This window comes from Syngnathus scovelli, chromosome 7, assembly GCF_024217435.2.
Source record: "Syngnathus scovelli strain Florida chromosome 7, RoL_Ssco_1.2, whole genome shotgun sequence".
NCBI lineage: Eukaryota > Metazoa > Chordata > Actinopteri > Syngnathiformes > Syngnathidae > Syngnathus > Syngnathus scovelli.
Genome location: NC_090853.1, coordinates 2,883,330 through 2,896,588, shown reverse-complemented (window position 1 = coordinate 2,896,588; position 13,259 = coordinate 2,883,330). Strand labels below are relative to the sequence as shown.

Genomic DNA, 13,259 nt, shown 5'->3' with positions numbered 1-13,259 from the left:
TTGTTTTGTCTTTTTTTTTTTTTTTTTTTTACTAAGTCCTATTTGTGAATGGTCTGAAGTGCAGCATTCGTCAAATCATTGACAGTCCAAATAAAGAGGTTCGGTTCTTTTTGCAACAGAATTGGTGGTTTGTCTTGGTGTCTCTTGGTAAAGACCAAATAATATTTCAATAAAGAATACTGCGCCCCATTAAAAGTATGATAAAATTATGAGGGGAGAAAACGTTTAAGACTTTTTATCCCGTTATATATTTTCATTTCATACGTCATCAAAACTACTTCCGGGTTGCGCAAGCTTCCGTGTTTGTAATCTAGCTAATGCGAGCTAGCCGCATTTTGGCAGCGGTACTAATTCATCTGAGATGAAGCCAAAGTCCACTCGGTGCTGAATTCGATACGACCAGCAAAGGTATGCTAACACATCCCGCTCCAATAAACTATTTTATTTTTTTATTTGGTGATAAGTGTGTCATGCTAGCAAGTAGCTTCGTGGCCACTCCACGGAACATAAGGTTAGCATTAGTTTCGATTTGTTATAACTTTTTTTTTGTGTAAAGATTTTTTTTTAATGGATTCTATCTTTTAAAGTAGGACTCTTGTGTAACTAATACATGCCAGAATAAGAACCGTAATGTTCAAATAAGGGTAACTCATCCACTTTTGGAATGATTTGTATTTTACAAGACTTTATTTCGCACATGACAGTTAGGTTGGAAATGGCTGAAACGTTCAGAATTATGGAAGTTTCACTAATTAGCCCATTCATGTATTTTATTTATCAATTAGTTTCTACCCATTTACTGTAAATGAATACCTACTGCTTGTAATATTATGACCCATGTATCAATATTTTTTTTTCTCGTCCTAGTCCACGATGTCATTACCAGAGGAGTCCGGGGCTCGCAGCAAAGAGCGTGAGAGGGGAGCTCGCCCCAAGGTGCGACAGAGCCGTTCAGAGGAGAGACGAAGCACTGGTGGTGGTAACAAAGGTTCTCACAGCAGATGGAAAGGTTTCGGCCCGCGTGAACGGGCCGCTGAACGGCCCGTCAGCGATGGCTTTGAGTATGGGGACTTTTTAAACGATTTGGAGAGCAGGGACCAGGCTGGAGGCAGCTCCTCATTTTCCCAAAGAGCTAGCTGCCAATGTCACGCTCAGGAAGCCTCAGAAGAGGCGACTTCCAGTCCGGAGCTGGGAGCAGAGTCGTTGGCCGGGGAAGGCAGTAGCGGTCGCACACTTCGGCAAAAAATCCAAGACGCAGTGGGGCAGTGCTTCCCGATGAAAACCCACAGCGCGCCGAACGCTCTCCATCAAGCCTTTTCCCTGTCGGCAGGCAGCATCGCCTCCAGGCGGAAGATCCACCTGAGCGAGCTGATGCTGGACAGCTGCCCATTTGTGGCGGGCTCGGAGCTGGCTCAAAAGTGGCATCTCATAAAACAGCACACGGCGCCGGACCCCGCCGCTGTACCGGCGCCGTTCCCTGTGGACGATGTGGACGACCGGCTGAGGGAGCGGCGGCGCATCAGCATCGAGCACGGCGTGGAGCCGCCGGCCAACGCCGAGATCCACACGCTGGAGGTGACGTCCCCGGCTGGCGTGGTGCTCCACAGGCGCCGTGGGCCCAAGTTGGCGCACGGTGCGGCTGAAGTGGGCGGAGTTGAGCAGAAGCAGCTTCTCCTCCAGCGCCATCACCAGCTCCTTCTGCAGAGCTGTTTGGATACTCTTGATGAGGTGGTGGCATCCTCCTCCTCTTCCTCCTCCTCCTCTTCCTCTTGCGACATTAGCGCCACGGGCAACCCAGAAGCAGCCCCGAGGGCCACGCCCCCTCACGTTGGACCTCACGTTCACACTCAGATCGACTACATCCACTGTTTGGTCCCCGACCTGCTGCAAATCACCAACCTGCCTTGCTACTGGGGCATCATGGACCGTTACGAAGCAGAGGCGCTCCTGGAGGGGAAACCGGCGGGCACTTTCCTGCTACGCGACTCGGCCCAAGAGGACTACCTCTTCTCCGTCAGCTTCCGCCGCTACGGCCGCTCGCTACACGCCCGCGTCGACCAGTGGAACCACAACTTCAGCTTCGACGTGCGCGACCCCAGCGTCTTCCACGCGCCCACCGTCACGGCCCTGGTGGAGCACTACAAAGACCCCAGCTCGTGTATGTTCTTCGAGCCGCTTCTGTCTTTCCCCATCCACCGCACGCAGCCCTTCAGCCTGCAGAGGCTTTGCCGCGCCGTGGTCAGCAGCCACACCACCTACGACGGCATCAACGCGCTGCCCATACCCAACGCCTTGAAGAAGCACCTCAAAGAGTATCACTACAAGCAGAGGGTGCACGTTCACAGGCTGGACACAGGGTGGGAATGACCACTCACCCAACTGGACTTATTTATTGGTCTGTATATCCTGCTGTGTATGTTCTAAACACACTGACAAGATATTATGTCAACTGGTTCTTTCTGATTTAATAAACCTGCTGAATTTATGTTTTAAATGAGAATAATCTCTCAGCAGGTTCACCATAAATATACGTTCTGATGTTTTGAAAAAAGATTCTTCGGAGAAATCCTGTGTTGAATTCACTCAAATTTTATTTTGTCAAGAAAAAAGTACTTTAGTTAATCGGTTAAAAAATAAAAAGGAATCATTCCTATTAACAGACATCATTCTTATTGCATTTAATTGATGCTGGAGTAGTTTGAAGGTTCCAGCTCTCGTTCTTTACTGACAGCTTTTGGTTCACTGGCACAAATTTAATGAGATCCAGTCCACTCCATCCTACTTTTTATCAATGAGCTCCCGCTGTGCTTTCTGCAATACAGCCTTAAGTGCTTATTTCAATACGCTTGCTGCTGACGTCTCCTGAAAACATATCGAGTCAATACGGGTAGAAAGTTCATGCTTCCTTAACTTCATACCATTGAGGTGTTAAAAGTTTCTATGGGATGAAACGGGCGTACTGTCAAGTAATGAAGATGCGAAATTCAACACATTGTTGCCCACCTGTGGGCAGTATGAGAGACTGCTCCTCGTTCAGCTCCTCACAGAGGATAAAGAATACGACCCTGGAGTCAGAGGTTCGGTTTATTGGACATTTCGAGCTGGGTGTCATTGGCAAAGAAATTAAAGAGAATAATTACGGAAAATAGCCGCAAGGGGCAGGAGGTAGATGATGTAAAGCCGAGGCCCCGGGAAAGAGCCCTGGGGTGCTCCTAAAGGGATTTGTAGAAGGGGATGGATAAAAGCATATGTAAACTGCGAACTGCTTCTTCTTTTTTTTTTTTAAGCAGCTATACTGCAGTGAGCACAGCAGGGGGCTGTCTGGAGCTTCGTTCCGTGCTGGGCAAGGATGCGTGTCCCTGCTGCAGCTGCCAACATCGTGGCACTCATCATGCAGGTATTTGAGCCCCTGAGGCGAGAAAGAAGCATTTCATCCTGGATCAATGAGTCCAGAGGGGACAGCAGCGCTCAAGGAGAAACCCAAGCTGATTGGCTACACATTGTCAGTGTGTTTGAACCTCTCACCACCACCCCCATTTTTTTTTTTCTTCTTCTCACTAAGAGATTCTCCTATGAGTTTAATCCCCACATCTGAGCTTTATAGGGTGGAGAATAAGCTTGGAATGTTCACACCTGGGGACAAACACACTGCCAAGTCGCCCGGCGGGGTTGGCGTGTCGAACAAATGCTGCAAACGGACTGGCGTAGGCCCAACTTGGTTGCTTCTGGCTTTTTGTGGAGAACCTTAAATTCCAGTTTAGTTATAACTCCGCTTTAGGGGCTTCAGTCCAGGAGAATATCTGATGATCCACCAGATGGTACTGTTTTCCCCCCCTCAAAGGTGAACCTAATAATAATAACACGTTCGTTGAATCGTAGCCATTCTACGTCTGGTAGATAGTTGTATTATGATTTTATTAGATTGGATTGCCTTTATGATGCCAACCTTGGAGTTGGAAAAAGATTCATTTATTTTTTTTTATTTTTTTACAAGGCCTTCAGGGTATTGGTACCCCACCATTGCGTTTCCATACAAACTTCACTGATGTAGTGAAGTCAGTTTCCGAAGCTTGCAGTGTATGTAGGCCATTAATTCAGATGAGGATGTATGAAATCCGTTCCCAGTTCCTGCAACGATGGTTACGTCTAGACGTGTTTTCCTCTGATCCTCCTACCAAGCAGGCCAACATGTGACAGAGGAAATACTGCAGATAAAAGACCGCCACCAATTCTTTTCTTTTTTTTTCTGAAGGAAACTGCGGCTCTGTGAATTTCACCTTCTTGAAAATTAATAGGAACATACCTGCCTATTTTCATCAAACCTTTCATACGAAGCACTCCTTGTCAAAAAGAAGGTTGAGTCATTCTCGGGTTATAAAAGTTTAATTACTTAAAAAGTCTTCGCAATTCCCACTTGGAGGTACACACGGTCACACAGACTTTGTGTAAATGTTTGTTTGACTAAAAGTATGCTTTGGACCAAATATTCTCATTGATGTAGTACGCTGTGAGCTTTTTAAATATGTTTCTCTATCTCTCCAATCACAGCTTGTTTGCACCACAATTTATGTTATAAGACAAATCATTCCCATGTATTTTGGTCGGAGATGGAATAATGGGTCGTTCACGAAAAGTACGCCGTATATTTCATCGTAAATAACACCAGGTGACCCTTATACCATGCCTGAGCCTCTAAAGTTATTACCCGCTACTTAATGGAAACAGTCGGGATGTGCCATGGACAAATAACGGCTTCTTGTATGAGGCTTTGAAAATGATCCTATCGTCGTACTTGTAATGTATCTTAATCTGTTTGCCGTAATGCGGTCTACAGATACAATTATAGATAAGCGTTGTTTGTTTTGAGAACAATGCTCCTTTATTATTGGCTTTAACCTCTGCTAAACAAGGCCACATGCGTCATTAATTGGAAATAAAAAAACAAAACAAAACCAAAAGCACGTATTTAAATTAACTCGTTAATTCTAGGGCAGAAACCACAAATTTAAAAAAAATATTTTCGTGAAATTGTCCGATTCAATAAACAAAAATATTTTAATGGCTCCCAACCAATCACAAAGAGGAGTTACAGGTTTGTTGCATAGCGACTGAGTGGAATTAGTAGCCAATCAGAGAAGGAGTAGGGCGGGGCTAAGGAAGACGCAGGTGTCTCATCAAGCCAGGAGCTCAAGAGATGCATGAAGACGCAACGACAAAGAAATGTAAGCATTTATGTATTAATTAAAAGTCCAATATAAAGCTGAGAGAAAAAAAGGCATTGTTAAGACCTTAGTTAAAGTTAAAACTAATGCTAACTGATTTCATTTGACCCAGTCATGCTTAGTTTGTCAGGCATGTTGTACGTTTTCACATTGGTGGTTGGCTAGCTTTTTAGCAATACTGGTATAAAATAAATTTTCACTAATGTCTACATTTAAACTGCGCTTTGCCCTTGTTGACCTGCTGTTAACACCGAGTGAAGTCTTATGGACGAAATTACGACTGTGATAGTATTACTTCTGTTAAATGACGTCATTCCCCCCTAATATTCGATTAAAGGAATATTACAGTACATGGGAGAATACTATACATAAACTTTTAATCTATTTTATATTTAATATAGTTTAGGAGTCATAAAGGCTGTGTTTTGGGGAGATGTGACGTGCACTAAAGCTAATTAATGTATAGCCAAACATGTCACTGTCCACTAGATGGCAGATTTGTTATTACCAGAATTGCTTTGAAAAAACTTTAGAGGACCTTGGGGTTCGTACAGATTAGTGGGTGTGCCATACCTTTTCGAGTATGCTTGTTCAAGGCCAGGCTGGGATTTATGTTCAAGTAGGTGTGGGACTGCAAGTGACTGCCGAGATCGTGTGTGCGTGTAACTATTTGTGATTAGGTGTTTCGCCTGTCGCAAATCATTGTCTCTCTCGAGAAATCTTTGCCACGAGAGGTTTTAAAGAAACATGGAGTCGCAGTAGAATTGCCCAGAAACGTGTTGGGTGAGGAATGCTAGTGGAATCTAAAACGGTGCTTTTACAGGACGATGTAATGCAGGCACTGAATGAAGATAGATGAATGTAAAATGAGGGCCATTTATTGGAAACGGGCCTTCACTTAGAATTGAATTGGCCGTTGATTCGTTGGTGTACGGCCAAAGCGGCAAATGCTCAATTTGTTACGTTTTGGCTTTGACGCCAGCCAGCAGCCGAAGAATTCCTTGGCAAATCAAATTTTGTCCGACAATAAAGATATTTTAGTGCCTTACTTTGTTAATATAATTTTTTTTATATATATAAAACCCTGTATGTTAGCTAGCTTAATGCTAACGCTAAATAGCATCTAAGGCACAGTGCTGAAACTGAATAGCATTTTAAAAGATAAAATACAAGTATGTATTTGTTTTTCACAATTTGAAACCGTTCCTTGTTTTTGTCAAGAATTCTTGGCTTGTTTAAGAGAAGTTGACTAAAATAAAAAAAAAAAAATGCCCATTGATACATAACACATAAACCGAAAGAACGCTTCAGTTCGATTTAATCATCTGTATCATTGTGGGCAGTCAAAAAAAAAAAAAATTGCCAGCATTTTTTGCTCCACAAAAACGAATTATAGAATGACTGAATTCAACCTTGGAGCGTTTTTCTTCTTTTTTTGATTAAATAAGAAATTGTAGCCATGAAGGTTCAACCAAATAGCGAATTCTTTTGCATTCATTTAGCTGCATTGTTACATTAAGAAACACGGCACGCCTCATTTCTCGATTGAATGCGAGGTTACGCAGACCTAAATGCTAATCTAGCGGGTGCTGAATAGTCTTATGATTGACAGCAGGAAGGCAGACAACATCGATTATTTCAACGTCTTTGTGTTATTAGCGTTTGTGCGAGTATGGCAAAACGCATCTCGAGGCGTCGACTACCTGCGGTGTCAGGCCTGCACTTAGTGTTCCCAATTAAAAGCCAAACTGCTTATTGGGAAATGAAACGAGTTACGTACCCGTCCCGAAACGTCCCCGCCAGCTCGCAAGCGACGACAATCGGGCAAAGTTAGCAACCGATTACATCTATTGGACAACTTTACGAAGCGTGACGCAAACTTGGCTTGATGAGATTACAGCTTCTTAACGCTTTTAATTTTTTTTTTTGGGGGGGGTCTGCAAACTTTGAATTGGACTTGAAGATCTATCATTTGATAGCTATTTTGAATCCCTTGGGTCAAAACATATTTGATTTTTTTTTTTCAGATCGATGGAAACATCGCGATGATAACTTTGAGACGATTATTGGACCTCGGCTTTGAGTTCCGCCCGACTTTTAACTGTAACAAAAGATGGTTTCCACTTGAAAGACAATTCCTTCACCCATCCACGATTGCTCGCACAATATTTGACAGCAAAGATTTGGTTTGCAGCCGCCAGGCAGTCCTTCTCTCAAGCTCCCAGTAATTAGAGAGGGGAGGGGGGGAGTAATAACGGTCTGTGTTTAACCTTCACATCTCCTTGCACTTAGTCGAAGTGATCCTCTTGCACAACTTGCGCTTTGTTACGAGAGTTCCCTTGCGGTTCGCCGGCTCGCTTTTCCGAGAATCTGTTATTGTGTTTGCGTGGGCGTGTTCTAACAATGATATCTTCTCGATCGCAATGTCGGATTTGTCAATTCCCAAGACTCGGCCCCCCCCTCGCGCTTATCGAGAGGACTTGTGTTTAATGAGTTGTAAGGCGTTATCTCTATATTAATGCCAAAAGCTAATTTGGGACGCTAGCTGGGGGAATGCTTGGCCCACTGCCCCCCTCCTTCGATGAGGGAAACCCAAATTCCTGCCCAGTGTTGGGTTAGCTAGTTTTCCTAAATTGGGCTATTTTCACTTCCCAGTTGAATTATTTTTCATTATATTATTTTTCAAAGCCGTACTATTTGTATACAAACAATGAACTCATTCCCTGCCAGCCCATTTAAAATCATCTTTGACGTCTTTTACCGTCAACGGGAGTGAACGAGTTACCAAAATCAGTTTGTCCTTTTGTTATCGTCATTCCTTCAGCCTCTCCGACCTTCCCGCCGCGAGTTGATGCGAGTTTTGATGGCGGCAAATAAAGAAATGAATGTTCCATTTATCCGCTCCTCCCAAAGGCGCCGCGGCATCTCTAATAAAATCAGCCTTGCGCCGCTAACACGCACACGCCGCAGAGATGTGACAGCGTCACTCGGATTGGTCTGATAGCGTCTGACGTGCGCATTATGTCCATATTGCTCGTTCCTATCGCTCCGGAGAAAATACGATTCGGACCACGGCCACTGGAGTTACACATTTCGATCGGCCATTTTTATTTTTGGGCCCTAATAATTACATTACGACGAAACACGGATCCCGCAGTGTAATTATCCGGGTGAGCTTGATTGATAAACAAACTAATAGGCTGCCATTCCCCCCCCCCCCCCCCCCCCCCCCCCTTTAATCTGTGTGCAAGAAGAGAATGAATTTCAAAGGTCACCCCCCGGCGCCGGCATAATGAATATGTCACTTCACTGTGTGTTTGCCGAGGCTGCGGCCAGAATATACAAGTGCCGCGACAAATATTCATCTTGAATACTCTAGCATGAAATTATATTCTCAGCCCATTAGTTTAGCTGGGGTATTTGTCTCTCGCTCAGTTCTTCTTTTTTTTTTTTTTTTTTTGGAGGAGGCGATGTTGCTAAACGTAAATTGTACGGCTCGGAGTGAATAGTGGGCTTTTTTTTTTTTTTTTTTTTCCCGCCTGCCTTCTAGAGCGGAATTTAATAATGGCGACATGCAGCATTAATTCATAATCAGTGAGCCCCTTTTTGCTGGTATGAATAATTGTACATGCGCCCAAAATGAGGACGCAGGCGAAACGGCAATTTTTATTTATTTATTTATTTTTTTCACACTCTACCTGAAGACATTCGTTTAACACGAGTTTTTTATTTATTTTTTTTACACATTATACATGTTATACATGGATGTGTGAGGAGCGGAATGACTGTGTTGCATTAATTTAAAGGCTGCCAGTCTTTTTTTTTTTTTTTTTGCATTTTAAAAAAGCCTCGTGATCAGATTTGATGATGGCAAGTGCCTGATGGTTTTTAAATGGAGTTTCACACATTGAATTTCAATCGCGACCTAAAGCTCAGTTCTGGATCACCCTTGCTTTGATAGTATCGCTTCTGACATTACATTGGATCAAACCAGACTGGATTTTATATTTTTAAAAAAAATTGTTAAATTGAGATTAAATCTGATGACAGTAGAACCGCCGTTACATCTTTTAAGTACGTAACCTGGATCAGATTGATGAAGCTAAAACTTCTGATATTGCTCCATATGGATTTTTTTTGTATGACCTTGCCATTTTTCCGAAAATAGAACATAGTGAACGAGGCGGAGGGGACACGTTGCGGTCCACAGCTGGTCGAGTGGGGCTCGCCACTTTCAAAAATGGAGATGAGGCCATTCATCTTTGTCTCGGCTTTCCTTTTGCGAGGAGTTTACGAAATTGCCGCAATCCGAGGGACTCTCGGCGGAAAACTTTGGATTAGGTTCCGTGCTACCCGTGGACAACAAATGCTAGCACGAGGGAAATCTGAATGAAGCTCTATTTTTTTTTTTTTCATGTTTGTTTGCTTCTCCCAGACTTGTACTTTGACTTAATATTTTCGGGCTGAAGCGATGAATCTAATTTCTTTTTCCCTCCACCATTTTTTGCTATTACGATTTAATATCCAATTATTTCTTTCAAGGTCGTCATGCATTTTTTTTTTTTACCAACAAGCAACACAAGATAAAATTGATTACCCAAATGTCTTCATCTTTTAAGTTAAATATGAATTGATAAGCATGAATTTGTATGAAAGACAATTTATTTCCTTCCTTTGTCTTGCAGTCTCAACGTTCACTCCGACAGCCGCTAATGATTACGCCAAAGAAGGTAAGCAGAAGTCATTTCAAACCTGTAAACTTTTTTCCTCATTCATGGCCCGGAAGTAAGACCACATGATTCATTGAAGCGACAATTAATTTTCTATAAAGTTCAAGAACGCAGCTGGCCTCATCCCAGACTACCATATTTATTTCATAATTCATTGTATTCATGTTTTGACTTTGATCAGCTCGTCAGTCAGCGCAGAGTCGATTTATTATTTCACCCGAGCGATCGCTGAAATCAGACAAGTAGCAATTAGCATCGTCATTTTTATCCTCCTCGCTCATTCGCATGAATCTTTAAAACAACTGACACTAATGCAGACATTTTTACACGGGCCCGATTGTATTTATTTAATCCAGTCCTCTGGAAGATTCCAGCACGAGTCACTTGGTGCCTGAGGGCTCATTGTGGCGTCAATAAAGACCCCGTTGGGAGCTTTGGCAATGAGCTGGCTGACTCTGTGGGCTTTTGCAATATTTAAGCATATTGCAAATAAACACGCACATTTTGGTACACTATGATGAAATGCCTACAGTTGAAATCATTTAATGTCATTTTGTGGGAAGGTCCCCTCTTAAGTAGCAGAGCCTCAGGTAATCGGAGTATCAGGTTATCCCCAGCCAATGGGGTATGAATGATTCTTCTAATTAGCCATTTGTATCTCTTCATAATACTGTAATTATATCCAGCTACAATCTCGTTCTTTGCAGGGGATAGGGCCCAGGCATATAATTAATTAATTTGCATATAATTAATTAATAATTCATCGCAAACCCCCAAAATAAAAAAAATAAGGAATAATTTAAAAAATATATATATATATATGTATTGTATATAAAAGCAAGGGGGAAGAGAGGTGGAGGAACCCCAAACATTAAAAAATAAAAAAATGTTTGCAAAAAAATCCCAAATCCACAGGTGGGCTGACCATTAAAATACCAGACCCAAAAAAAAAAAAAAAACTTTCTCCTTCAACTAATTCTAATTGGAAACTTCAAAAAGCAGCCAAACTAAATTGACCAAAACAAAGTGACGATTAAAATGCAAATATTTCGAGTGGAAATCACCGAGCTAAGCTGTGAAGATACAAAGCGGCAAACGATCGCTTCAAAAAAAAAAAAAAATGAGGCATCGGATTCATTTCATTATAAAATGTGTGTTTCTATTAAAATAGTTTCAACATGCAATTAGTGGCTTCGTCTCAGATGTCCAATGGACTTTTATGCTCTCCTGCACTGGCCATTGTGTGTGTGTGTGTGTGTGTGTGTGTGTGTGTGTGTGTGTGTTATGTCACACATAACCCCAATAGACTTAGCTGACCTCCCTCCTGGCGCTAATATAGTCCAAGCTAACTCTGGTCTCCTGTTGGGCTTCTTCCGGATCGATCGGTTTCACCAGAGGTTTGCGCGCACGCATAAATCTGAACCGCTCTTAATTAGCGACAAATCTAAGCGAGGTTGCGTAGACGTGCTGCGGAAATGATACAATTTCCTCTAATTGATCTGAAAACGATTGACTAATTTCTTCCAGTGACGGCAGCGGGTCGTTGTCAGTCTTTGCACGTTTTCAGCCATTTTCTTCCAGCGTTCCATCTATGCCTATAAAACGCCACCAGGTGCAAACACCTTAGTGTGCACTTTCCCTTCCGTCGCTAAGATCGTTTGATGATAGGATTGGAATCTTCGAGGCTATCAAACGCGTACGACGGTGACAGTCGGGATGAATTCACGTCGAAGCATTTCCTAAAGGGAAAAAACGAGGCACCTGAATGAAACCATCATCGCCCCGGTTTGAAAACAAGCCACGTTTGAATCACGCCGGCGTAATGTCGCCTTCTAAATTCAGCAGCGGCTCCTCCCGAGTGGAAGCGAAATGACGCTTGCTTGCCGTTGCTGCTTTGCAGTGATGTAAAAAAAAAAAAAAAAAAAAAATCTCAATTGCACCTTATTGATCCGCCGGGGGAAGTTTAGTCGGCAGCGTTTACAGGAAGCAGACGAGCTCGGGAGTACGACGTTGCGGAAAAAAGAGACACAAAGACAGAGCGGGAGGTCACGATCATCTATAGATATTAAAAATAACTGCACCCGATTAAACATTATACTGTAATGGAGAATCAATGCGAGAGGAAATGAAGGGAGCTTGTCGCTTCCTGTTTCATAAGCCTGACCCAGTTTTCTTTCTCGGGCCTATTCCAATTTCAGACTGTATTAATCAGCACGGTAAAATTTTGTTGCAAATCATACACAGACTGAATTGCTCCAGTCGCTTCTATCAGAAGTTATTTTCTAGTCGGGTGTGCAATTTTGCAGGGCACACAAATCAATGATTTGAATTTGGGTGCAATCGGTTGGATGATTATTTTTGAAATCAAAGGTCAATAAAGAAAAAAAAACAATTAAAGGAGGAATAGGTAACAAAAAATGCTCTAAATATCTCCCAAAAGACAAATTTTTGGTAGTTTAGCAACAATGACGATGCACATTTGTTTTTTGCAAAGTGATGTGGCGGGCCAGATCCGAACCCCCTGGCCTCGGGTTTGACACCTGCGGTCTAAAAAGTGGCCACCAGAATTCCTTGACCCCATTGAGAACCCACAGAGTGTCCCGAAAAATCCCAACAGGCTCAACTGTGAAGATTATAATGAATATTTTTATCAAATGTCACGACAGGCGTCATAAGGCGAGGAACCCCTCTAAAGACACAAATATTGTCCATGAGCTAAAAACGGAGAGTGGGTGTCGATCGTCTCCGAGAGCCCAAACAGCTGCGGGGAGTCACAGTTTGGTGAGTCAGAGTCGTCGCCGCTCCTGGGCTCAGACGTTAACGTCATTCCCATTTAATTTTTTCATTAAAATTAATACTCGTTGGGGCCCCTTTCGAACAATGTTGGCCGCTTGACGCGTGATGAAATTTTCCCCGTTCTTGCCTCGAGGAGCTTAGCCCGGTCAAGTTAACTTTTGCTGTAGTAAAGATTAAGCCTGAATAAACTGCACGACTAAGACTGAGGTCTTCACAGGACAGGACAGGGCGGGATCTTCTGCCAGACCATCAAATACCAAGCCCCGAGTTCTGGAGTTCTGAAATTCCTTTTGGTGCACAGAGAAACCGCCAATGATACAATTTGCAATCAAATTGTTTAACTCCGCTGTCAATCAAAAAAAACGTCCTATTGTACTAGTTTTGAAACTAGACCAACTTGGAAGTCAACTCGTTTCACAACTGTGTTGTCCCGTGTCACCTTTTAATAGCCTTAGCTATCGATGGAATTACTACCCGCAAGTGAATTTATGTTGAAAACTAGCGTTTGCTT

At 42.8% G+C, this 13,259-nt stretch overlaps 1 protein-coding gene across 1 annotated transcript; it reads left to right on the top strand.

Moving 5' to 3' along the window:
- Nucleotides 1–254: 254 nt before the first annotated feature.
- Nucleotides 255–2,657, top strand: socs9 (suppressor of cytokine signaling 9). The gene is made up of 2 exons (XM_049725289.2): nt 255–408; nt 868–2,657. Exon 2 carries the CDS (start codon nt 874–876, stop codon nt 2,365–2,367), a length of 1,494 nt encoding a protein of 497 aa, XP_049581246.1. The 5' UTR covers nt 255–408; nt 868–873; the 3' UTR covers nt 2,368–2,657.
- Nucleotides 2,658–13,259: the final 10,602 nt, after the last annotated feature.